General features: G+C 40.7%; 1 protein-coding gene across 1 annotated transcript in view; it reads right to left on the bottom strand.

The window, feature by feature from the left end:
* oca2 (oculocutaneous albinism II) overlaps nt 1–26,537 on the bottom strand; it is a 63,641-nt gene extending 37,104 nt beyond the window's left edge. Inside the window, exons 1-15 of the mRNA XM_026159767.1 lie at nt 26,237–26,537; nt 23,420–23,659; nt 20,052–20,153; nt 16,889–17,086; nt 16,597–16,654; nt 15,986–16,058; nt 15,672–15,829; nt 15,501–15,583; nt 13,872–14,025; nt 9,607–9,678; nt 9,093–9,158; nt 8,539–8,595; nt 6,589–6,713; nt 6,189–6,327; nt 1,161–1,293 (exon numbers count right to left, since the gene is read on the bottom strand). Of these exons, the coding sequence (XP_026015552.1) occupies nt 1,161–1,293; nt 6,189–6,327; nt 6,589–6,713; nt 8,539–8,595; nt 9,093–9,158; nt 9,607–9,678; nt 13,872–14,025; nt 15,501–15,583; nt 15,672–15,829; nt 15,986–16,058; nt 16,597–16,654; nt 16,889–17,086; nt 20,052–20,153; nt 23,420–23,649 (1,648 nt within the window). The 5' untranslated portion in view covers nt 23,650–23,659; nt 26,237–26,537. The remainder of the gene's footprint in view (nt 1–1,160; nt 1,294–6,188; nt 6,328–6,588; nt 6,714–8,538; nt 8,596–9,092; nt 9,159–9,606; nt 9,679–13,871; nt 14,026–15,500; nt 15,584–15,671; nt 15,830–15,985; nt 16,059–16,596; nt 16,655–16,888; nt 17,087–20,051; nt 20,154–23,419; nt 23,660–26,236) is intronic.
* Nucleotides 26,538–26,983: the final 446 nt, after the last annotated feature.

The raw sequence follows: 26,983 nt of genomic DNA, 5'->3' as shown, positions 1-26,983 counted from the left end.
GATGGGCAGCTTGGTTTGACTGTCGAACTGGATCACAGGCTTTGTTCCAATTATAAATTTTTTTTTTTTAAACCTTGACTGATGTGGAAATCTGTATCACCCGGCTCTGAAGACTACTCTTCAGCAAAAAGTATGAATATTTTACAATTCCACTCCCTTCTCAATAAGGCGAACACAGTACTTTTTTTGGTTATTTTGTATGTTTTTGTTTTTTGTTTTTAGTATAAAAAGGAACAGGGAGTTCTGTCCTGTGTTCCTAAATAACAAACCTCCAGGAGAGGCTCCATTGAGCATGACCTTTTCAGACCTCTCCAAATTAAGTAACCTACTTTAAATAATACAATAAAAAAAAATCACGCACACACACAACCATGAACTATTACATCACACACACAGAATCTTTTTGCAGCAATATATGATCCAGAAATGTAATATCGGAGATGGCAGAGATATCTAACAGTGTGAGTGGAACAGTGTGGAAATTGAAAAAGTGAAAACTGAAGGCAGCACGCATCTCAAGTGGAAATTAGAGGGATGAGGCTGTAATGCCGAGTTAATTATGTTTGTGTGAGGCCAGTGCCTGAGAAGGTTTATTGGGAAGCTATTGTGTGCAAAGATGTTATTGGGAGTTAATACTCTTCTTAATAATACTCAAAAACCATCACAAATGATTTCAGGTTGTGCTGTATCCAGCAGGTAACTATATTTTTTATAACTCGAGTCCACTCAGCTTAATAACCATCTAAAAAAATATTTTTCATGTAGAAAAACATAAATTAACCCAAAAAACTACTTTTTAAACTGAAAAAATGTTAAACTCGGACATGTGACATCACCATTTTGATTGTTTGAAACCATGTTTGACCATAATCAGTGGATCTGACTGAGAAACAGAGGGATGCTGGTAGAGTAGCATCTTGTCAGTCAAAGCTCCGCCCTAAGACACCACAAGTATTATCATCTTTTTTTACTCTACTGCAAACATTAGAACATTAGAGCCAGAATTCATGAAAGTTAACTTTCTTACAGTGTTTAAAAAATTACAAAATTACATGTAATTACATGTAATTATATTACTTAGAATTTTTTGAGTATAGGTGTCACCCTCAGCAGTCTACAGGATTAGAGTATCAGTCTATGAAAAAAGCAGTGCTACTTACCAACTATTTCAATGGACTCTTTGTTGTAAAGTTTTTTGTTCCAGTAGAGCATCCGCAGGAAAGGAAATGAGGTAAAAAGGACGAGGCATATTCCGAGGAACATGTAGCCTGTGAAACTGGCAAAATCAATCCCCTGTAGGAAACATAATGAAAATGTGTTAGACATTTGCCGTCTGGTCGAATTTCACCCAAACGTGACAAACTGAGCCTGGGCTTAGGCAAAAAATGTGTGCATGCAGCGATGGACTTTTATGGAGAGACACAGTGTGAAAAAAGTCGTGTGGTGTTCTGAGGAAAGAAAACTCAGAGTTCAGGAAAGCAGCTACCTAAAGTGTCCTCCCACACAAGTGCATTATAATGATGTCAGACTATGTTCCTTACTATATAAAGGGCCTTGAGAGCACTGAACTCTTGAGGATAGCAGGAGGTGCATTCACACTCCAAACTGTAAGTATGAGCCGCACAGCGTACCTGGAATTTTTTATTTAAGAGCGAAATGACACAGAATTTGATTATTGCACACAAATCGGTGCGATCTTTCATGTTCTGTCTACACTCTCCTTTGTAATTCCTGCTGCTCTATTTTCCTCGTCGCTTCAGTTTCCCACGCTGTCAGATTCACTTCACTCATCAGCCTCTGTTCCCCGATCAACCCTCCTCCTTCCCGTCTCCACCTCACTCACTGCATTTCACTCTTTATCTCCATCAGCCATCTGCTCCACCACCTCTAGCCACTATCTCCTGCCTTCATTTGGGATTCTGCTCACTGATGGTCCTCTCATGTGACTCCCAAAAAATACATTTTTGGGATAAAATTTTCCTCTTTTTTTCCAAATGGTCTCTCCCTGTTGTAAGGAAACTTAAAGTGACAGAAAAACAACAAAATATAAATAAACACTTGGGTGTTTCTCATTGAGCAACATTTAAAGACACTGCAAGTAGCTCACGCTGCCTTTATTTCACATGCTTTCACAGTATAAAGAACACGTTTCTGATATTCAGTGATAAAACTGGTTAATAGTAAAAGGGTGATGCAACTAAACATGAGTGGAAGTGTCTGAATTATTAAACAGCAGATTTAATCCACATATTCCCTTTGGATCACAGAGTTAATTTTGTCACTTGTAGCACATCCCGGCTACATCCTGGTTTATGCGCACCCCCATGGAGACCTGCTCTCCATCTGCAGTGACCTGCAGGGCAGCTTGGTGGACTGAGAACAGCTGCTTGCATGAACCTGCTGTTTATGAAAAAAATTCACAATTCCTGTTAAAATCTCGGTTTCAGCGATGAAACTAAAAGCTGAAGAATAATAAAATGTTGTGTGCCCGCAGCCTAATGAATACAATATGTGCTTGCGACGGTCACAAGACCAAAAAGAGAGAAACTTAAACTTGTTGATGTGATTGTATTTCTGTTTGCAGCCATAAACTGCGACCCCGGTATGTCCATATTTCAGAGCCAATGTCAACGATTCTGGTTGGAGGGGATCCAATTGGCAAGGAAAGTCCCTCTGTGAAATGATACCAGAGTTTTCATATGCACAATGGTACCTTGGATTGCAACAAGCTAAAGAGACGGACACTGTGATGAGGAGCAGAACCTAAACGCATACACACTTTACGGACGTGCCTTTCTTTCCATCTCCAGATCCCTAAAATCCCCTCGCCACATACAAGCCAACAGGCAAACTAACTAACGGGTAAGCAGACCGCGCACGCACAAACAAGCTGTGCTTATCGCGGGCCAGACATGACTGAACGAGTGTGCCGTGGCTGTAACCCTGCAGTTCTGTCACCTGGGAAATGGAGCCAAGACAAACTGGACAGTGGGCTGTGGAAACCTGGCGCTACAGGAGCTACAGTAACCCGGAGACCACATATTGCTCGCGTCGGCAAAGGCCAAAATGTCACATGCACTGAACAGATGTCACATCAAGCAGTTGTGAAAATGTCATGTCTTGTAGAGATTTAGCATCATGCTCCTCTGAGTATACAAAGAGTGAAGGTTATGAAAGGAACATGCAAGTCAATGCCCTTTTCAGACAGCGACACTCTGCTCTGATTAGCTTAGTAAAATGTTGTCACTGCTGTTTCAGCTTTGTCCAAACTTGTGCAACAGATGACAACTTGTGTCTAAGTGGGTTTCCAAAAGGCTCAGGTAATGAATAATGGCTGGATTTTAGTTAAGCCAGAACATGGATCATCATAGAATACAGATCAACTTGACAAGGCAGTACTGGTGTAGTACTGGGACTGCAGACTGTGGCAGCTTTTCACTGGGAGTGACCAGGATGGAAAAGATCATACATCAGAGGGACAGCTGAACCTGAAAGTTATTGGATGTTTCTAAAAGTTAGAGGCAAGGATGAGATAGTGTAACATGTGCAAAGGAGGGACACGGTAAAAGGAAGACTACAGAGAAGATTTATGAATGAAGGAGGAAGTAGGGCATGCAGGGTTGGTGTGACAGAGGGCTAGAATGAGATGGAGGCTAATGATCCTAAAGGGAGCATCCAGAGGAAGCAGAAGGAGAAAGTAGTTATAATGTGCTGTAGTAGAGAACTCCCAATTTCTAAAAATGGGAAAAGTTCCACTTTCTGACTTCTTGGGCTTTCCAGAATAAATGGAGCCCACAAAAGTAAAAACAAGGGTTAAGACAATTAACTTTGGATTTTGTACCTGGTTTTGATTGCAGGAAATACTGTTTCTGTAAGTATGAGGGACATAATCCAACCACAAGCCACGTTACAACATTCACAAAACAGGAAGGAGCAGAGAGTTTTCTATCAACAGCTACATGGCGCAGGTGTCCATCACTACAGGCTGCTACTTCCACACACGTGGAGGTTTCTGCTTTGCTTTAAACACACTCCTAACATCCTGTCATAAAACCTCACTACACCGATCAGGATACGTAAGCAGGATGCTGGCATTTCATTAGCAAAATCAGCTTCATTGTAACAAAAAACAGCAATCATCAATACCGATTCAATATGTTATATTCCTGAAAACTAAAATAAAATGTGGGCTACTTAATAGAAGCACTCTGATTCATTGAGGCCTGACTCATTGCAAATACTGCTGGTTCATTTTGATTAACAGGAAGGGAGCCGGCTCTCCGTGGATCTCTCAGAGGCTAAGCAGAGTGTAACAGCCACTTTTGAGGGGTTTCTGGTGCAGCCAGCAGATATCCTGCTGTTCATTCTGAACTTTATCCACTAAAATGATTTAGTTGAACTCAAACTGAAAGAGGGCTGCAAACCAGAAAGCTTCCGATACTAAAAATGTTTTCCGTTGACTGCAGATCCTGCATATCCTGACACATTAGCAGAGATGGGATGATTGAAAACACTTTTATAACACATCATCCACCACTGGAAAAAAGCTGGGTGTTACATGGTTTCACACATTATTGCATCAGGAGTGGCAGTCTTCCTCACAGGTTTAATCAGAGACTAACCCCAAAGCTGGGGTCACATCACATGTAGATGGCTTTACCAACACACTGTAAGCTTATACTGCTACAAACGTCACAGGAAGGTGAACGAATAGAAGGTGTTATGCTACACAGCTGTCACAGCTGCTGCAAATGATTACATGTAAGAAAATAAGGGAAAATGGCTGTATGGACTTTCACACAAACACTGTACATGTGTAAATGCAAACCTTTGACCAGGAACAGAAATAAAATCAACCTGTAACGCTGGTCAGCTGCACTGAAATAAGAGGAGGTAGCAGCTTCTTTTCCCACCGACATCTTGACATCTTTAATTCTTGTGATTTATGATAGCTGCTGCAAAAATATAAATTGGATTCATTGCCACTACATCTCCATTCATCACCTACACATCAACGTAAACAAGGGTCACCACTCACGACTGTATAAATACATGGACAGATTGCGCTAAACAAAGATTGCAGATGTACAACCCTGCAAACACAGATGATTACATTTGCTCACAGGACAGGAAAAAGTCTATATGTACAGTGTACATGCGTGTGCGTGCTGGAAATGCAGCATCAGGCTGTTAATTCCTCAGTTTGTATGAGAAAATATGAAGGCTTAAAAAACATGCAACCTTTAAGGAAACACTAACTGTACACAACTGAAAAATATTATTTTCATTATCATCTCCTGTAGATCGAAGTTACATTCAATTAAAAAAAATAATTCTGTCCCTTCAGACTGAATTATTGTACAGTCTAATACCAAGTTAAATATCATGACTGACTTTAGCAAACATTCTCAAAGCCTGTTAATAAAACCTCAGTATTCAGTCTGTTCATGCTGTAACACAGACGCTTTTCCTCCTCCGTGCAGAGATTTTACCTGCTGACTGAAATCCTCACAAGGTCCGGTTTGAAAAACAGATTTAAATAAAGGAAAAAGAACAGCTGTTCAATAAAATTTTAAAAAACTGATAATGATAAAAGAAAAGGTTTGTCATTATTTTTTAACCATTATTAATCATCATTTTTAATCATGAGCTTATAACTTAACTTTCTACCCCATAGCCCTCCAGTTGTGGTCCCCCCCAAATTCAGTTCAGTGGGTCATTCAGTAGGTCATTCAATGGGTCTTTCATTTGGTCACTGAGTGGGCCATTCACGGGGTCGTTAAGTTTATGGAGGAGGTTGAGTAGACATTTCCTGTGGTGATCATCAATGTTCAAGTGCATAGTGTGGAGGATGTCATGATGCCTTGAGGCAATCAGATGTAAAACACAATATTTCTGAGTGTTTTAAGTCAGATTTGACCCGAACACGACAGGGAGGCTAAGCTAAGTATGGTTACTTCAGGCTCTAAGAAGCCAAAAACGCAAAATGTGAGATTTGAAATTAGGAGTTCACAAGCCAGTGTGATATGCATCGTGCAAACTTTTACCAAACACTTGCAAGATGTTTAGCCTCAATCCTTTTTTCAGCCAGTACTAACAAGTAAATCTACCTGTCAGTGTTGTACACATCAGTAATGTCTTTGCTTTGCTAGATGATTACTGTATATTCGAGCTGTGAAGGTGCCTACTTCTCTGCGCAGGTCCTGATTTGATACTATAATCACATTGGGCGGATCTCCGACAGCTGTGGCGGCCCCTCCAATGTTGGTGAAGATTACTTCTGCAATCAGGACATGTCTGGGGTCTAGATTAAGCACCTCACACAACCTGCAAAATCAGACAGACAGAAAAGCCCTTTAGTCATGATTAGATTACAAAGGGTGGGGTAAATAGAGAAATATGAAAAGGATGTTGGTATTGATCCTTTAACCTTTTGTGCAGGACAGCCACACACAAACCAAGTGGACAGCAGTATGTGTGTGTGTGTGTGTGTGTGTGTGTGTGTGTGTGTGTGTGTGTGTGTGTGTGTGTGTGTGTGTGTGTGTGTGTGTGTGTGTGTGCGTGTGGAATGTATTAAAAAAAAGGCACCTTATAGTGACGGGAGTAAAAAGCATCATAGTGGTCACGTTGTCCAGAAAAGCAGATAAAATGGCAGCAATGAGACAGAGGATGATGATCATGGGCCACACTCTTCCTCTGGCTAACTGGTAAGCCTGCCGAGTGGAGACAGATAATGGAGAGATGAGGTTAGGTTGTTTATTATCGGCACCGCCAAAACAGCTGACTCAGAAAACACATCCGGCACAGCTTCGGACCAGTTCTGACTGTTCTTTGGTGTGTTTAAAAAGTCAAAAAATATGTAAATCTTTCCATAGTAGCACAAGATATAATATCATTAAGATTCATAAAGAACTGCACATGGATTCCCACTTTAAAACAGCACTCTTACATCACCAGGTCAGGATGGCCACCTTTCAAAGGTAACGGTGTGATGTGTGAGAGCTGCTGAGCTCTTCTCTGAGAATACATTTTAATTTGGCGTGGCTGCTTCTTCTCCAAGTCGCACTTAAAATTTACATGCTTGCATGATCTCACTGTTTTCCAGGACTCGCTGTACCTGACGCACAAAAGTGCTCGTCCTCGTTCACCATGTACAGCGCACATTCGGTATAAAAGATTGCTGTTTTTCTGATGGGAGACTTTGACCTTCTTTGAAAAGAGAAGACGGATGTGTTATCTTCAATAGTAGAGCAAAAGAATAATTTGAGAATGTGTATTCCTCTGTCATATGGAGGACAGATAGGACTGTGAAACTGTAGCGCTTTTTTTTTTTACAGTTGCAGTTAAAGAGCACTTCTTCCTGGAAAAAAACCCATAAAATCTGATTATTTTGAAGATTTAGTTTTCTGAACTTCACCTCGAAACACAACGAATGTCATCCTTGTCAGCCTTTACTGCTGTTACTGTATTTTTAGGTCAGGATGTAAAGATAGATTTGCAAACTTGATAGGTTGTCTGACGTTGGAAAGGTCCTCCTTTGTGAACCTTTGTGACATTGGATAAGTCAAAATCAAAACTACAGTCGTGTCGTGTGTTGCTGCTAATTTCAGAAATAGCTCAAAGCCTGTCGAGACATCTCACAAGCGGGCAGCTTATTTCATACACTTCCGCTCAGCATCCTACAGCCCCTTAAATATCTTGAGGTTATTTTTTTAATCTAGCGAGCGCACACAAGACATTCATCAGAAGTGATCATCTTGTGCTAAAATTATCTTATGCAAAAAAAACAAGAAATATTTTGTATCGACAAAAACTTGTCACCTTCCAAATTTAAGTAGGTTGAACAGGATCCCACGTGATTGAAAGTAAACAGAAATTTAAAATCAATTCGATGCTGTATGTGGGCCTTTGTGTTCTTACTTACAGTCATGTGACAAAGAGAGTTGTCATCAGCTTGTGGAACCAGCAGCAATAACCTGAGGTAAATGTGACTTCATCAATCTCTTTTGGCCCGTTTTTCTTTGCAGCATCGCTTCAGATCATTGAGGATTGTGGATATTCATGCAAAGCTCATTTCTTTCAGATCGGGGTCCATTCTGTTATACGTTTGCTCCTGTGCTTGAGATCAATGTCCTGTTTCATGACTTGGTTTGGGCCAAGCTTTAGCTGTAGTACAGAGATGGCCTCTTATTTGACTTTAGAATACTTTGGTTTACAAAGAAGTCCACGATTAATTCAATGACTGCAGGGTGCCCAAATCATTACCCCTCCACCACCGTGCTGACAGTTGGTATGCGCTGTTTGGTTTTCTCCAAACATGCTGCTGCACATTGTGGACAAACTTCTCCACTTTGGTCTCCTCTGTTCAAAGAACATTGTTCCAGAAATCGTGAGGTTTGTTCAGATTCAGCTTTGCAAACCTTAACCCTGCTGCCATCTTCTCTTTTAGAGAGAAGCTTTCTCATTCAGACTTTTTCTAATTTTCTCATCAACATCAATTATTAATATTATCATTATTATTATCATAAATCAACTTACCTTCACTGCACAGTAATCGAAGAAGCCAGTCTCTGAGAAAATGGCCACCAGCACCATCTGTGTTGTTGAAAAGAAGAATTTTCCTTTAAGTAAGATTATATCTCCCTGTGAGATTTCAGAAACGGCCCCCTAAGATAATAAGATGCTGTTTATCTTGGATGAGATGGTCAGAATGAAATATGTGCCTGAGTTCCAGGGTTCATTAATACTCGTGTCTCTTTATTACCTTCCTTATTATCATCGCGATGAGTTCAAAAATGTTTTTACAGGTAAGTTCGAGGATTTGAAACTGCTTTTAAATGGATTCCAGAAATGTCTCAAACTCCCTCTTCATAATTTTATACCATAACTGACATATTTAGGACATGTTTGTTTCCATGGAGACTGGATTTTTTTTGTTGTTCGTTTCACTCGCCTCCATAGAAATGTATTTCGCTGTCAGACATTCAGAAGACTGATAGAAAGGGCGCAGAGTGCAGTTGAGAGAGTCAGAGAGCTCTTTTTTTAATGCTCTGAGATTTGTTGAGTCAGTGAACATGTGAGGAGTTAATCACCATGCCAAACAGAAGAGCCAGCGTCTCATAGTCGATCCACTCCACCACTGTAACAAGGCTGGGTCTCTGTGGGAGAGACAAAGAATGTAATTACACAGATTTATCAAGAATTTCTGGATCTGAAGGGGAAAAAACAAAAGGACAAGCTTAATAAATGATGATCAGACAAAAGCACAGGTGGAACTAGGACCACGAATGACTGCTCTGTTCCCAAAGCGTCCCGCTGAGGTGAAAATGTCCACTACTCTCAAACTTGGGCCAGTGACTAAATTTGGAAACACATAGATGTTAATGAATGACAAACTTTGAAATTAATCATGACATTTCAGAAATTAATCCTGCAGTTTCCACTGGTTTTGTCTGTATTGTGTGGCACAAAACGTACTTACGCCTGAATAACTGTTCAACCATAACTCAAATACATGAATCATATGTTAAAGCGTTCATAATATGTTCTGAATGTACCACTGCATCCCTAAAAAATCAGTAAAATCAAATAACGAGAGAGACTTACATTCCCGATGATAGACAGAGCAGCTAAGGCTGCCAAAGATCCCAGCATGGCAGCCAGGGTGCGGTGCACAATCTGAAAGGACAAAACATTTACCACACTCACTTCTAAACAAACGAGCACTCACCTTCACATTAACTCTGTAAATATTTTTAAGCAGTGTAACATTCCTGTTCGTTCTGATGCCGTCTCAGTCATCTCTCGACTGATCTGTGAGGCATCTCTGGAGGAAGGAATGGTTTGAAAAAAAAATTCTGCAGCCATTTCTTGAAAACGTTTATTGTTATACAGTAGGAGTCACATGCCTGGCTCTTTTGTCCATCTGCATCACCATCCTCCTGTGGCTTTGACTAATGAAAATAATAATCCTAATGTGAAAAAAAACACTGTTTTTTAGGACATTTTAAATACAAATTAGTCTGTTTTGTTGGTAAATAAAATACTTCTTCATTTTAATTGTTTAATTTGAGGGAAAAGGGCAGAAAACAGTATTAGCGCTCCAAACAATCACAAATAGGCAGGCAAACACTGATAATTATTTACATCTGTTATTCTTGTGTGTTCTGTTTGATTTATTGTTACAGAGGAGGTCTTCTGTGAGGTTTTCTGCTGCTAGCATTACTGATATTATTCTGAGGACTATTATATATAAGAGAAAGCACCTGCGTGAATGACAGCTGCAGCGACTGGGACGAGGAGTCAAGAAAGTCTCGTGATCCATTAGATCTATGATGTTCTGTCATTTTCATCTATCAAAGTCCACAGTGCTATTCAGAGGCGCTCAATACCACACATGCAAAAATATAATGCATCTTAAAATGAGTGCGTGATGAGCACAGATGATCCTTTAACATTTCATGTTGTGTTCAAAGGAGAGACGCTTGTTATTTTGGGATTTAACAGTAACATTTGTGTGAATTATTTATTATGTAGAACAACTACTGTGTATATAATGAATATAGAAAGCAAACTGTTTAACGATGAAAACGCTGCTTTTTTTTAGAGTAAATCAGAAATATTTTACTGACACAGTAAAAGTGCATTCGTGTTGCAAAACCATCAACATTTGACTCTAGGCACAAAAAGAAATGAATGAATGTTTTTAAAAGTCAAAAAAGACATTTTGACATCTGAATTACTCTTGATTTTTAAGCTTTAATTGCATAAATTAATGTGAATTTAAATGTGCTTAACATTTTTACAACATTTTATGCCACTCTGTGTGTTTCTTGCACAGCGTAAGAGGCTTTCTTTAGTCTATTTTATTTCCTTTAGTTACCATGTTTTTATTGACAGATCTGAATCTAATTTTATTGGTGAAAATAAGTTAAAAACAACAGCATCACAGTCGCAGTGTCTTTAATGCATTACCGACCTTTGTGAACTGCTCAGCACTAAACTGGGTCTTGTCACTCACAATGAATAATAGCTCAGACACTCTGTAGACATTTATAATCTATTTGTCTTAATACTTCTGCTTAAATAATGAGTAAAGTGGAACAAAAGCAGCGAAACTTTCTTCAGCCTCAGCCTGTCTCAAAACTGACAAAATAAAAATTACATCACAGTTCTTTACTTCAGATCTTTTAGAACATTTCACTGAAATGCCCATTAAAAAAAAAATCACAAACTGGTGCCCAATTACCAACACTGACAAATCCCTTTGTTTGAGCTCAGCATTCAGAATACCCTAAATGTGAGAGACTGCATATGCACTCACTCATTAGGAGGCTGCGTCAAGTTATCAGACTAGAGACTAAAAGCATAATTCTGTGGATGAGTGAGACATTAGCAAATGGAGACCTGACAGCACCGAAGTCAGACAGCATCCTGAGCGCTCGTGCACTGCATGCTCATCTCTTTCTGAGACGATCCCTCTGTCTTTGAATTACAGCTTCTGTGAGAGGATCTGTCAGTTACACAAGCGACGCATGAGCGAGCGTGCAGAGTAAAACTGCGCTGTCATCTCTCAAGGCCTGCGCTTGACTTTCATGTCCCAGCGACCCCGTCGGTACAGTTTAGTGAGTTCACATGCTCTCAGACAGAGGAGTCTGTCTGATTTAAACAAGCAAACGCTGGGTGGAAGTAAAACTCATATCTAAAGCCACAAACCAAGAACCTCCTCAAAGTGATAGCGGTTTCAGAGATTGATACTCATCTGATTATATAAGTCATATATTAATCATCCATTAATGATGCAGATCAGAAAAGTATCTGACTGCTGCCTGAAACATGCATTCTTCTTAGTGTCCAGCAGGGGGCAAGTGCTCTGGTTGCAAAAAGACTTGGTTGCGTGGATGTTAAAAAGCTCAACCAAAACAAGACATGATGCACTGCTGGTCATATCATATCAAGGTCTTGAGTCAATTTACAGTGTTTTGGGAGTTTTGTTTATCTAAATACTCTTGGTTTTCTAAGTGTTTGTATTGTTTTATGTATTTTTCCACTTAGTGCATTTAATCCGCTCTTGTTTTAGAGTTTAATGCATCTGTGTCAAGTCTAATGTTCACTCTCCCGCTGAAGGAGGGAAGCATGCAATCTGTTCTGTTTGTTTGTTTGTTAGCAGTCTATGGTCTACAGTTTCCAAGATATCCTGCTCAAATTTTGTGTGATGGTAGATATCAATAACAGCTTGAGCTGATTTAATTTTGGCAAAAATCAGGTCAAGGTCACACCAAATTTGAAATTCAGTACGAGCATTTGACCTTCATTATTAGCACCCAAGGTCAAAGTTATCCTTGGAAAAAAATTCAAGAAACCACCACTTTGTTTTTTCAATCCAATGCCCTTTGATGTCACAATGACTACAAAATATTGCAAAATCACACACTGGATATCTGAAAATGTCACGTTTTAACAGCTGAAGATTTCAGCCAATTCTGTTCAAATCATATGGGCAAAGATAATAAAATATATATGACTTTATTATGTAATGCTTAAAGCTCATAGGTCAAAGGTTGCATGTTAGCATGCTGCGATATAAACATTGTAAAACATCGAAGTTTTAGTATAGCCCTTGACCTTTAGGGGGAGCTCTATGAGCTTATTTCACTTCCTGCTTTATTTTGAGCTTCAGCGTTCCTTGTGCTGTGCTTTTGTCTCCTCTTCTGTGATTTAGTTCAGCTGTCTCTCATTCTCCCCACCTGTTTCCACTTCCTCTACTGCCATACTGTGTGTAAATTTACAGTTGCTGCCTCCCCCTTTGTCAGAGCATCTGTTCTCCTTGGTCTAGTGATTCTCCTCAGTATGTTATCAGGTTTTCCTCATTGGGCTCTGTTTTGCAATCAATCAATAAATGACTTTCTTTAAGTTCAGCACAGTCTGTGGTGTCCACAGACCCATGTCAACAGAGCTCATCTTTTAGTTAAGTGAATTCTTATTGGAAAATACAACATATAATATGAGGAACACAGTCATTTTATAGTAATGACACAGAAGTAGCTTTTTTTAAAAACTAATAACATAGCTCCCCATTTCTGTTTGGCTGCTGTCATCTGTCTGATTTAATTGTGTTGGGAGCAGTCATCATTCAGTGTTGCCAAATCCCAGTCCAGTACTATGTGCAATCATAGACACACTTCAGCACCATTAACTGAGGAGGGCAAAGTTTAGTCAATTGTCCCGCTCTGACAGGTGCATCGAATCTAATAAAGTTAACACAAGTGGGGCGGCGCTGCCACTGAGGCACATACTGCACATGCTCACTGGCAGAAGAAGTCTAATCAGGCGAAATAAAAACACCTGTGTGGCAATGAGATACCGGTGAGGCTCTTTTTTTTTCCATGACTTGGCAGAGTAGGAAAAGCACAGGTGCTGCTTATACCGTTAACGATTGCTCTGCTCTATTTCAAGTGTCCCTGCAGGCCATAGGAGTGTGACAGTGAGCCAGCATGAACAATACCAGGAGCCTGAAAGTGGAGCAGCTGAATGGAATTCAGCCATAATCAATTTTATAAATCCCACCTGTTTTCTTTTTCTCTGACAGTGAAATGTTTTTAATTCTCGGATTAAAAAATGATGTCTGAACTAAACGCAGCTCTGGAGATTCAGTTTCCCGGTCCTCATTCTGACTCAATGAGCATACTTCTGTTTACTTTGTGCTCGTAGCATAATATCACACATGCGGTCCAGTGTTCTTGTGTGAGTGTGTCGTTGTTGTTCGCGGGCCGCGCTGAACTGTGCGTTTCACATTTCAAACTCTTCCACAGACACCGAAAACAAGCTCGTTCATCATCCGTAGAAGAGCGTGAGCACCACAGGCTATTTACCTCAAAGATGATGAGAACATAGACCCCAGCTAGGATGATTCCAGCGATGGCCACCTGTGTCTCCACGCTGACGTAAAGCGGCTGGTGGGTCATGGATAGCGGCACCACCTCGTTATCCTGCAGGAACGCCTGAATTGTGATGGCGATGGGATCACTGTGCAAGAAATGAAATGGCAACAAGAATGGTGGGAATGATCATCTTTCATTGCTTTTGCTGGAATTACGACCGTCTGTCAGAAATCTATCAGCAAAGACAAAACACCAGAAACACCTTAAGTCAAGTTATATTGTTTAATTTGCTCCTTTTCGGTGGGTGTCATAGCGCTTTCAAAATCAATGCCACCTATCAAACACATTTTATTCAATTAATTGTTTTTCATTTACATTTATTTCTGTGGGACTAATTCACAACACCAATCATTATAGTACATCACATTCAGTAAAGTCTTTATAAAGAGACAAAAGGACAACACGCTATGCAGAATTCCCTTTCAACAGGAAGAGACCTCCAGCAGAACCAGGCCCAGAGAGGTGCAGCCATCTGCCATAACTGGGGGGAGTGAGGGGGAATAGAAGAGGAAAAGAGGGACCACAAACAGCACAAAACTCGAGCTGCAGAAGAGAGAAGTTAATGACGACAAGGCGCAGCAGTGAAAAAGGTCTCAGTGCATCATGGGAAGTCTCCCACCAGCCTGAGCCTATTGCAGCAAAACTAAGGGATGGTTCAGCCATAAATATATGACCTTTATCAAAAAGGAAAGTTTTAAGCCTAATCTTAAAGAAGAGAGGATGTCTGTCTCCTGAATCCAAGCTGGGTACCAAAGAAGGGCCTGAAACCTCTAGGCTCTGCCTCCATTTCTATTTTTAGAAACTGTAGGAACCACAAGGAGCTTCTTAAAGCTGATAATAAAGAATTACATCAGTCCAGCATAGAGGTAACAAATGCGCGAAATACTTTTTCAGCATCCCTCTGAGACAGGATGTTTGTAATTTCAGTGATATTGATAAGATGAAAGAAGGCCATCCTACAGAGATTTGTTCAGTGTTTGAGCCCCAGAAGCCTCAGAGCTCAGACACCCAGGAGGGATCTAATCAGATGCTCAAGCTGGCTCCTTTTAAAGTGAAGGAGCAGCAGTTCTACTTCAAACTCTCCCAGAAACTCATCTCAGCCATTTGTATCTGCAGAGCTCCTGACCAAAGGAACGTAGATCAAGTCGAAAACATGTCCAGGCTTATCAAGCAAAAAAAAAAAAAAAAAGTCAAAGAAAGTGACTTTAAAAAAAACCAGAACAGAGAGTAAAGAGTTGCTCTCTTGAACCAGCAGACTTGCTCGCTTGATATATTGTGCATGTCTCTGACACCAGTGGCTTCTAACTGGGATAAATGTTACACACTCTAAATGATAAATGCACACACAAAGAGTCAGAAATATGACAGTAAAGGTGGTAGAAAGCGTGCAAACTACACTGCTTTGAAAGTCAGAAAGGTTAGCTTTAAAATTATTATTGGTTTTGTTGTTTTTGTATATCACATAAACAACCCCAGTGATAACCAGAACTACTTTTAGGCCCATGTGACCATTAAAACCGAGGCGGTCATATCAATACACTGTCACAGTATTCTGAGTACCTGTTGAGCATCTCAAAGGTTTTTGTTTCCACTATCTGGTCGCTTCTTTCTGCATGTAGAGGGATGGTCCAATTATGAGTCACCTGTTTACAAACAGCACAATATAAATGAGGCAGAATCTCATTAGTGTAATAATACTGCGAGGAAGTTGGAGCTCGAGGCTGCTCTCACCTGCTGAGTCCTCCTCCGCCGCTGTCCTGGCTGCTCGGTCTGCTCTACCTGAATGAGGATGTACTCCTGAGTGGTCAAATCTATCATCCCCCCTGCAAAAGGCCCGGCCACCTGTAGCTTCAGTAAAGCATTGTCCCGAAAATCAGTCACATTCATTGCTGTGAGACGTGGGCGGTCAAGAGAAAAATCCAGACACATTGAATGTTGTGCATTTGAAATGAACGGGGGGCATTAAATCCACACCAGCCCTCTCCTCTTTGCTGTGATCTCAGAACTAGTAGGGCATGTCTACGGTAAGTCACTGGAAAGGATACAGAAACTCTCTGTGGAAGAGACTGCCAGCATCCTCCAGGGGTTGTCTCGATCAGGATACATGCTGAAGAACAGCTGGAACCAGAATAAAGTCATCGATATATTTTATAAAGAACATATTTTAAACAGGATCATAGCAGGTAATTTTAGTGACGACACACTGTGCTTTATTTACAGTGTTTACAACTGAAAACAGCTCTGATGCTCTGCATGGCTGGAGCTGCACTGTCTCTGCAGACAGCTCCGCTTCCCCCCTGCATCCACTACCAGCCAGTCATCCTGCCACACCTCTCCCTCCTATAGCTGAGCCACAAACCACACCCTACCACCACAAAGATGCACTACACAGATTCAGTGAATGCAGTTTTTATGAAAATGGTCTAAAATGTGGTGTTTTATTTGATTTAATCCAGTGAAGAGTAAACAGACCAAGAGGTGATTAGCTAAGGTTAGTATTAAAAAACAGAGGAAAGCAGCTGACCTAGCTATCATTAACTTTCAGTGATTTCAGTAATACCAAACAGCTTTTTTTGTAGTAATTAGGTTTTTACCATGTTATACTTTCCATTTTATTATGCGGTGGTGTCTGTTCTACGGGGACATATATACTTACACTGCAGAGAACAACAAATGCAAAGATGGTGGCAGTTTTGGAGACTTTGAAGCAGCATCTGGAAAGACCAAAAAGTGGATAGTGAGTTAAATTGAATGAGCTTGGTGTGATACTATTGGTTTTAAACCAAGAGGCTCAGGCCCCATAAAACGGTTTCAAGATTAATCTGTAACATGATAATAATTATCTTTTTCCACTGGCCCTACTTTTCCTTAAGCACTTTTATCTGTTTCTCTGAGGAATAATGGCATCACACTGAGGGATCAAATGGAGAAAAGAAGTTGGGACTCACTTCACATTGCTTGTGAACCTGAAGCTGAGGTTGAGGTTGTCCAGAGGGTCGTACTTCTCCGAGGAGCTGGAGTGCGATAGCGACAGGCTGGTGACCTCGCTGCCCAGCCGGTACCGCCTCTCCACGTCCAGGGAGCCGTTGTTCCAGGGCTCCTCCCCTCCAACAAAGCTGGGGTCATGTAGGGTCATGTAGGTTATGCTGGAAAATGAATAATCACAGTCTCAGCCCCTCATCAATCACTACACCTCAATATAAAAAAATAAACACAACACTCAGCAGCTGCAGATCGCAGAGGTCTAAAATTAAAAAATGTTTCTCCCATCATCCCATAAGTCTGTTGTACAACCCTGTAAGAAGGGCAGTACAACACACTTGTAGGATGAGTCATTTCATTTAATACAACCACTAATGTTCCATTGTATTTGTGCCTAACATGAGGCATTAAAGACATACACACACATACACACACGCATGTTGGGTATTCATATCTTGTGGGGACATAATGCTTTCCCTAGCCCCTTAGCCTTAACCCTAGCAATTAAAAATGAATGCCTAACCCTAAACCTAACAATAACCCAATTGTAACTTGTCATTAAAACGACATTCTGAGTGTCAAAAATGCCTTCAAACTCGTCGGGACCGGGATTTTGGTCCCCCCACTTGTTGGTCCCCACAAGTATTCAATTCTTCAATTCAATTCTTTATTTATTTGTCACATGTAGTTATAACTAGTACAACACACAGTGAAATGTTTTTTCCGGCTAAAAAGTACTCCCCCCCCCCCGACTGTGCATCTTACTAAACTTATAATAAAAAATATCTATATGAAAGTATAAAAATGTATAATATCGTGCAAAATATTACGCTGTAATAGTTAAGAGCTAAAGTGTACGTATTTACATAAATACAGATGTATATGATAAAATACAAATAAAAATAAGGATAAAACTCAAAGGAAAATTATATACTGTGTATGGAATTGTCCATCATGTTGTCCGATTTGTGTTTTGATTGAGGAGTCTCACTGTTTGTGGGTAAAAACTCCTCCTGAACCTTTCAGTTCTTGTTTTCAGGCTACAGAGGCGTTTCCCTGACCTCAGTGGCCTGAACAGTTTGTAAGCGGGATGGCTGGAGTCGTTAGTGATCCTGATGGCCCGGGATCTGCACCTTTCAGCGTAGATGTCCTGCAGTGTTGGTAAAGATGTTCCCATAGTGCGTTCAGCTGTGCGCACGACCCTCTGCAGGGCTTTCTGTTGCTGTACTGTGCAGTTCCCGTACCACACCGTGATGTTATTACACAGGATGCTCTCAATGACCCCGGTGTAGAATCTCCTCTGGATGTTCTTGGAGATCTTAAACCTCTTTAAACGCCTCAGATGATAGAGGCGCTGTCTGCCTTTGTTGATGAGGAAGTCCGTATGTGTGTTCCAATTAAGGTCCTCGTTGATATAAACACCGAGGTATTTAAAATTAGAGACTTTCTCCACAGGGTTTCCATTGATCTGAATTGGGGTGTGAGTTTTCTCGCCTCTCTGTCTCCTAAAATCTCGTCATTCCCGGAGATGAGTCCTACCACCACAAGTATAGTAAACTTCCAATTTTTGGTCCCCACAATGATATGAATGCACATTCACTCACACACACACACACACACACACACACACACACACACACACACACACACACACACACACACACACACACACACACACACACACACACACACAGTCCCCTTTTAAGGAAAAATATTCCCGATTATAAAACTGCTTCTGTAAAAACCTTGGAGTTTAACAATGACAATTTCCAGATAACATATAATAAGACATTACAAAAAACATGTTTATAAATTTTTTTTTAACTTATTAGTCATTTAAGTGTGTTTTTTGATTACTAAAGCTTATTTTTCTTGAAGCTACAGCAGATCATCTGCCTCCACCTCACCGTGTTCCAGCATCCTCCACTGCATGTCCTCCATCACTACATCCATTAATCTTCCCTGTGGTCTTCCTCTCTTCCTCCCTCCTGTTACACCTGTCTCCCTCGCATTCACACACATATATTCTGTCTTGCTTCTACTGACTTTAATCCTCTTCTCACCAAAGTATCCACCTCTACAGGCTCTCTTCCAGCTGCTTCCTTTTCTCACAACAGATCACAATATCATCTGCAAAAGTTAATCGTGACTCCTGGCTGACATCATCTGTCACAAAATGGGCTGCATGTCCACATCTGTGTAACTGTTTGTAGAAAGCAGTGTCACAAATGATAGATTCTGATATGACCGTTGTACAGGTCAGTAGTAGATGGAACAAAATTATTATAAGTGAGGTTCTAATATCTCAATTAGCTGCTCAGTATTAAAAATATATATTAACTTTTGCAGTATTAAAAATACTGAGCATGTCAATGTAGCATAAAACTTGAAATTTCTAATACATTAAGTTGCTGGCTGGTTGTATGTTGTCTGAGAAGCCTCCTTAGAAATACTGCATAAGTAACTCTGATCATATTGTCTTCACTCTGATGCTGACTGATAACCCAAGCTCAAAACTAGCAGAGTAAATTTGCACTTTTGTTAAGCTCAAATGAAAATGCTGGCTTCACACTGCATGTTTGTATGCGTCTGTGTGTGTGTGTGCGTCTGTGTGTGTGTGTGTGTGTGTGTGTACATAAACTATGAAGCATCAACCTAAAAAGTCAATGAAGCCCAACAACCTGCAGTTCCAGTTCTGTCCACTAGAGGCTGGCTCCAAAGCTGAGCCAGTGCCCGCACACTCCCATCTTAAAATTCCTTTAAAAATAGTTTCATTCTACATGACAGCTGAACTGAACTGTGCCTGTTTGTCCAAATATCATCACTTCTGGCTTAAAATAAAAGCCTGACAGCAGCTAAGACTCACACAGCGAGACTCCACAATCAGGATGACCTTGTTTTGTTATAAACTTATATCCAGTTTATGACTCATGCACTGTAACAGCTAAGAACTGCTTGCTAACAATTGCTAAGTAGCTAAATACGGTGGAGGTTTTATAAGAATCAACTAAATAAACTGATTATTTATCTTTTTTACCTAATCCCACGTGTAATTATTATTTTTGTTTCATTTTGAGCATCTTAGGGTTTAGAGCAATATGCCCATGAAAAGCCTGAGGAAAGACTCACCTGTCATCTTGAGAGAATCGCAGCAGAGGCGACCTCTCTGTGAGGTTGGCTGAGTTAGTTTTTCCTCTGAGGATGTTGACAGCACTGAAATTTTTCCTGAAACTACAAATGCAACAGAATACAATTAGTTTTTTAAAAAAGGGGTTAGAAAGTAACCAAACAAAGCGTTTCTGAAACATGATCCATTGAAAGGCTTTATCACCCTGCTGCTGCATCCAGTAACCTCTTATAATCAACAGCCACGCATACACACTATATTTGTTTTCATCTATCATATTATCACATGCTGAAAGTGCAGCATCAGTGGTCAAGTTTAAAAAAAAAAACCTGTAATCCACTGTTTCAGGGAACCTATGAGGTGACGGCTGTTATAATGTGTCCAAACTGACGTAAACCTTTGAAAATGTAAAGTCCCCCACAGCTAATCCTATAATCTTCAGGTATTTTAACCTTTGCTTGCCAAAAGTTTTAGGTGATTAAACCAGTCTGTGACAGAATCAAGTTCTTTTCTTTTATATAACAATATTTTTTTACAATGTAATGGCCATTGATTACTGTATTATTATAAGGCTCAAGAAGTCGGGCGTCTTTTTTGTGACATTTTTATTAAATTTCTATTGTACTGAGAGAGAATTCTCCAGTTATAAAATATACCTCCTGTATTTGTTGTTATTGAGTTAGTGGGCATCATTGAACTCCTCACAGACAGTTTTGTGAAGGTGTTTTGAAGTAATGAATGTGGCAAGTTTAGTGGATAAAGGACAAGATTACATCTGGCAAGTCCGCCCCATTAATCCCTCTGATAATTTTATACACCCATAAAGAGATTTACTGCATGTCTACAAATGTTTTCACCTCCCTTTTTTCCATATTTCCACTCTGATCCTGTCTAGTAGATGTGACTTAGCAGAAACATTTCCCTTCACTGCGGAGTATTTAAAGGATATTAAGCAAAAAATAGTTGGTCTGTTTGGAACACCTACAACCAACAGCCATCGTGACCAACTCACTGATGATACTAGACTTAATTTTCACTTGAGAAACTTCTACCATTTGAATTTCCTGCAAAAACAGTGTCTGTTTTTTCAACTTTGTCTAAACTATTGTTTTACCTTCTCTTTGGAAGTGGCTTAAACCTGTATTCTATCAGAAGGTCACTAGGGGGTGAGAGCAGATTTTGATCCTGTAGAAGTTTATGGGAAAATACATTTTTGACCTCTGACCTCTGTAAACACTTTCCTCTTGAGTTAAATATTTTCTGTAAATTTTGGTCATACGATGTTTCAAAATAGGGGATTATCTATGATGTGAAACATCAGTAAGCTTGCAGGTTAACAGTTCCTCTTCACATTTTCTTTTTTTTCACTGCGCACATTTTTCAGGTCAAGAATTCAGAACACTTGTCCTCTAAATGAGCATCCCTTTATGTTCCCACGGTCTGTCATATTTCCTTGTTTTAGTCTCCCTTTTGTTTTTTCCTGTTTTATTTTGTCAGTTGATTTTCCTGCCTCCAGGAAATCTTTGTATTTCCTCTAATTCCTTCATTGTTTCTACTTGGGTGTTGTCCTACAACCTTGTGTATGTGTAGTGGGGAAAAAAAGTCTGTCTAGTTTTTTTTTATTATTAGTCCTTTATTTAATAAAAAATAGCTCAGCTCACCATCGTCTTCTTATGTCTGTATAACTGTTAATACTAAAACTATAGCTAACTATAGTTAGCTTCGTAACCATTAAGTCATGTGGCCCGATCTGTCACATGACAGATGTTCAAACCTCAAAAAGCTCAGAGAGAAAGCTGCCCTCTGCTGGAGAGCACCACTTATTTTATTGAGCACCTACTGTCATGGTCCTGAGTCTTTGACCCATTGTTGTTGTGGTTTTGGACTTTTTGACTCTTTGGATTCTGGTTTATTTAGTATTCTAAAGTGTAGTTTATATTTCTGGCTTTGGTTCTTTTGCTTTGTGTAGTATTTGTATGTTCTGGTCTTTAGGTTTCTGTTACCATGCCTGCCCCGTGTTCCACTTTTTATCATTTACAACTTTAATTTGGTTAATGAAGCAGAAAAATACCTCACTTTAATCCCAATACCACCACAGCCACAGGTTTGAGATTAACCCCACCCCACCCCGGCTATTTTAGCTACCCACCGACACACACACGAAAATCAGGCCTTATACATGTATATTCATGCATCCATGAGAGGATTTGGCCAGCAGAGCATGTGTAATATGTTTCTGCATGTGTGGTTTAAATTCTTGTTATGTGTTTATTTCAGATAATCCAGTAAGAGAGAATGAGGGCTTCTGCTTAAAAACACAACAAACAGTCTTAACCTGAGAAACAGCTGATGAAAGTAATGAGAATGAACCAAAGTTAAAGTAAAGATGTGTCACAACCAAAACTGAAAGCTGAAAGATGCCAAAACACTCACTTGAGCTGAGGGAGAAAGCAGGGTCATATCTCACTGGTTTCAAAAGCTTCCTGTCTCATGTACAGGCTTTCCTTTTGGCCTTGTCTGTTTGTGCTCAGTGTGTTCAATGTTCCCTGGCTTTGGATTCTTGGTTTGTTTCCTTCGCCTGGTCTTTTTCTTGTTTTTTGTTCTAAAATATCTTTTTGGTTTTTCTAACTGAAAACCTGTTTCAGCTTTTCAAGGTTCAAGGTTCAAGGTTCTTTATTTGTCACATGCATAGTTATACAAGTATAACACACAGTGAAATGTAGCCTGACACGCTCCTCGACATGTGCAAAAAAATTGGGGGGGGGGGTGTAGAGGAAGAACATTATATATATATATATATACATACATATATATATATATATGTAGTTTGATTTGATTGTTTGCTTGTTGTAAACAGAAGACTATTGGAGAGAACACAAATTTAAATGGATTAAATTCATTCTGCAAAGAACCGTAACTGCGGCCAAGTAGAATTATGCCTTATTATTCTGTGCTGTAAAGCTCCATGTTCCAAAACTTATCTTAACCTTTAATCAAAAAGCCTTGAGCAGCTTTCTTTCACTCCCTCTTTCTCACCTAGAACTTCAGTCTAGGGAAGGACCCCCAGCTAGACCCCCTACAGCAGAGGTAGGGAACTCCAGGTCACAAGAGCCAGTGTCCTGCAGGTTTTAGATGTGTCCCTGATCCAACACAGCTGATTTAAATGGCTAAATTACCTCCTCAACATGTCTTGAAGTTCTCCAGCTGCCTGATAATGAACTGATCATTTGATTCAGGTGTGTTGACCCAGGGTGAGCTCTAAAAACCTGCAAGACACCGGCCCTTGGGGTTGCCCATCCCTGCCCTACAGTATCTTTCCCCTCCAATGGTGGATGTCATTCATGAATGATCATGAGAACACAGTAGTTACCCGTCCTCTTGTCGAATGGGGACGAAGCCCTCAGTGTGGATGACGCATTGTCCTGCAGACTGCTGCAGCTTCTGGGTGTCTAGCCTCTCCGAGATGCCCTCCAGCAGACATAGTTCCCCGAAGTTCCCTGCCACCGCCTTCGGTGACCTGAGGCTGCTCCTGCCCTGGTGGCCTTGGGATGCCGTCTGAGACATTTCAATCTCCAGGCTGGTTTTGTTCTCCAGATACATGGTGAGACTGCTGCAGGGGGAAAACAGTGGCTTTATCCTTCTTTAAGATGCTGTGACTTACACAAAAAAGTCACCGATTGCTGTTCACTCACAGACTGTGTATATAAAAGAGCAACTCCTCATGGTGTCTCACAGCACTTCTTTTTTTTATTGACAAAGTATTGAGTTGTATTTTTGTTATTGACCAAATACTTATTTTCCACCCTGATTTACGAATAAATTCTTTACAAATCCTACCATGTGGATTCATGGATTTTTTTTTCACATTCTGTCTCTCACAGTTGAAGTGTACCTCTGGTGCAAATTACTGACCTCTGTCATCATTTTAAGTGGGGGAACTTGCACAATCGGTGGCTGACTAAATACTTTTTTGCCCCACTGTACCTACAGAGGGTCAGGCAAGACCTGAAGTGAATGGGAAAGATACAGACAATTGGCACCTATGCCCTGGCAGTGACCAGGTACACTGCTGGGATAATAAGCTGGCCAAAGGAGAAGACAGAAGCCACTGATATCAAGACGAGGAAGCTCCTGACCATGCATGGTCAGGTCCAGCACCCTGAGACTGTATGCTAAGCCAAATAAAGGAGACCAAGGACTGGTGAGTGTCAGAACCATGGTCCAGGTTGAGAAAACAAACATTCACAAATACATTAGGAAGATGGCCCCAACCGACCGCCTGCTCAGTGAATACCTCAGGCAGCAGAAACCCAAGAAAGAGGAGGAAGAGGAAAGACAGGCCCTTGCATGTTATGTACCACCAGCAGATAAGGGAAGTGGCTGACATCCAGAAATCCTACCAGTGGCTGGACAAAGCTGGACTGAAAGACAGCACAGAGGCAATAATCATGGCAGCACAGGAACAAGCTCTGAGCGCAAGATCCATAGAGAGTGGGGTCTGCCACAACAGGCAAGACCCCAAGTGCAAGGCTGTGTAAAGATGCCCCTGAGACAATCCAGCATATAACAGTAGGGTGCAAGATGCTAGCAGGCAGGGCATACATGAAACGCCATAACCAAGTGGCCGATATAGTATACAGATACATTTGTGCTGAAAATGGCCTGGAAATCCTGAGGTCAAATGGGAGACACCCCCTATGGTGGTGGAGAATGACGGAGCTAAGATCCTGTGGACAAGCAGAGGAAGATGGCCGTAGCGATAGTGAATAACAGCAACATCATGAAGAAGGAACACAAGAAACTTGAGATGTACCAAGGGCTCAGAGAAGAGCTCGAGAAGAAGTGGAGGGTGAAGGTAACAGTGGTCCCAGTGTTAATCGGAGCAGTTGGTACAGTGACTCCCAAGCTAGCAGAGTGGCTCCAGCAGATCCCGGGACTGCACTCCTGTTCCTAGGAGTGCAGTCCTAGGAACAGCTAAGATACTGTGCAGGACCCTCATGGCTTCTGGTAGAGGACCCGAGCTTGAAGGGTAATGACTGCCCACAGGGGCGAGAGTGGAATTTTTAATCAGTCATTTGGCCATTCAAGATATTTGGGTTGACTGTTTAAATCAGTTGATAGATTATTAAAATATGAATCAAAACTACAGTGAGTATCAAACCCTGGTATGACTTGAAACTATGTTACCAGCTCTAACCAATAAGATTGCTGGAAAATTCCAAAACATGTGATGGTGGTCAGCTGACCTCCATCACATGTTTACATTGTCTCCAGCAGTGTCCGGATTCAGACCTAACATTTATAGGAATTTTCTTTGTGGAATAATAATGTTTTGTTTTGTTTTTTAAAAAGAAGAAAGAAATCCAGCCAGGAAAATTCTTTCTTCCGGGTAGAACCAGAATTACTGCCATTTATTGTACATTTCTTTAACCCGTCTTCATCTGTCGCTGTTATATATACTTCCCTCACCCACTTAATACAGACATAAAAGGGAAAAGCTGTCAATGAACACATTCTAGATGCCAGTTTCTCATGGATGCTCCCATCTACACATGAATAAATAATATTCATGATGCTCACATCAGATTTCCTCTTAGTTTTAATGTTTCCATCAAAGAGGTGGCTCAGCCTTTTCGTGTTCAGTCATTTGTTTCAGCGTTAAAGTTCAAACTTGGACCACTTATTGTTCGCATGCATTTCCTATGCCCCATATTACATTTGTTCTGCTTGTCCCATGCTTGTGATGTGCCTCAGAGAGGAGAAAGAGACTTCTGTGTGACATCTTGCCTGCAGGCTGCATGTAAAAGCAAACACAAACTGCTTTCTTAAATTCTCCACCCTCGTTCACAGCAATTAGAAATTCAGCAGGACAGGAAGCCGTAACGGCACGGTTCTCTGACTCGGATGTTTGTTACTAGTGGTTTCTTTCAGTTGTAGTATTAGGTAATGTCTAAGCTGTGAAATATAAAAGAGCACGTTTCATCCATTGAGCAGACATCATTTAGAAATCAGTGGAATGACTGAGGGGATTTTTACAAAGCTACAGCACTACTTATAGAGCAGGATTAGGGCATGAGGCTTAAAGCCCTGAAACAAAGGCCAACACTGTAGTGTAACAGAGGCACATCCAGGCTTTAAATTCAAGCTTTTATTTTGTCAGGAAACAGGTGAAAAATGTCAACCTCACCTTGATGAATGAAGACAGAGAACGAGGACTAAGACAAACAGGATGATGATGAGGAGGAGGATGGCAGTGCTCAGTTGATGCTGATGTTGAGCCAAAGAAAGCGGAACTCATTAAAACTGATAATCCGACAAAAGGTAAAGAGTGATGGTCTCACATCTGCTGGGGCTCGTTCTTTTCGATGTTATTTGAGCACAAAGACGTGATGGAAGGCTAGAGAGGCTGAGGTGTTTCGTGTCCTCTCGGGTGCTCTCCCAGAAAGGAGGGAGATGTTCCTGAGGCGCAGGCTCTAGAGGCGCTGAGGAGGGTGGAGGTTCTTAACAGAAAGCTTTCCCATTCAGTCGCTCTTACTCCAGTTTTTTTTTTCTTTTTTTCTTACAACCAAACCGCTCCCACCCCCCTGCTTCACATCCGCCCCGAAAGCACATCCGCCCCTGCTCTAAACAGAACTTGAAATGTGCATATAGATGTTTTAATGTTAATGCTGTTTTTGTGTGATAAATTATCAGAATATTTGCAGTTTTTCTTTTTTCTTCTGGGATGGGGGGGGCTGTCATGTGGAAAGCACTGGGTCTAACTCATCACAGCAGGGAGCCTCAAAGCCATAGATTTAAGGTGAGGAGGGGTCAGCGAGGTCAGAGACGGACAGGATTCGGACAAACCCAAAATTCTAGTTTCAAAAACGTCATGTTCTTTGTTAACGTCATTTACATCTCATCACCCAAGAGAAAAAAAAATCTCAAAAATTGT

Source organism: Astatotilapia calliptera, chromosome 23 (assembly GCF_900246225.1).
Source record: "Astatotilapia calliptera chromosome 23, fAstCal1.2, whole genome shotgun sequence".
NCBI lineage: Eukaryota > Metazoa > Chordata > Actinopteri > Cichliformes > Cichlidae > Astatotilapia > Astatotilapia calliptera.
Note: the sequence above shows the minus strand (reverse complement) of the source record. Positions and strands in the feature narration are given on the sequence as shown.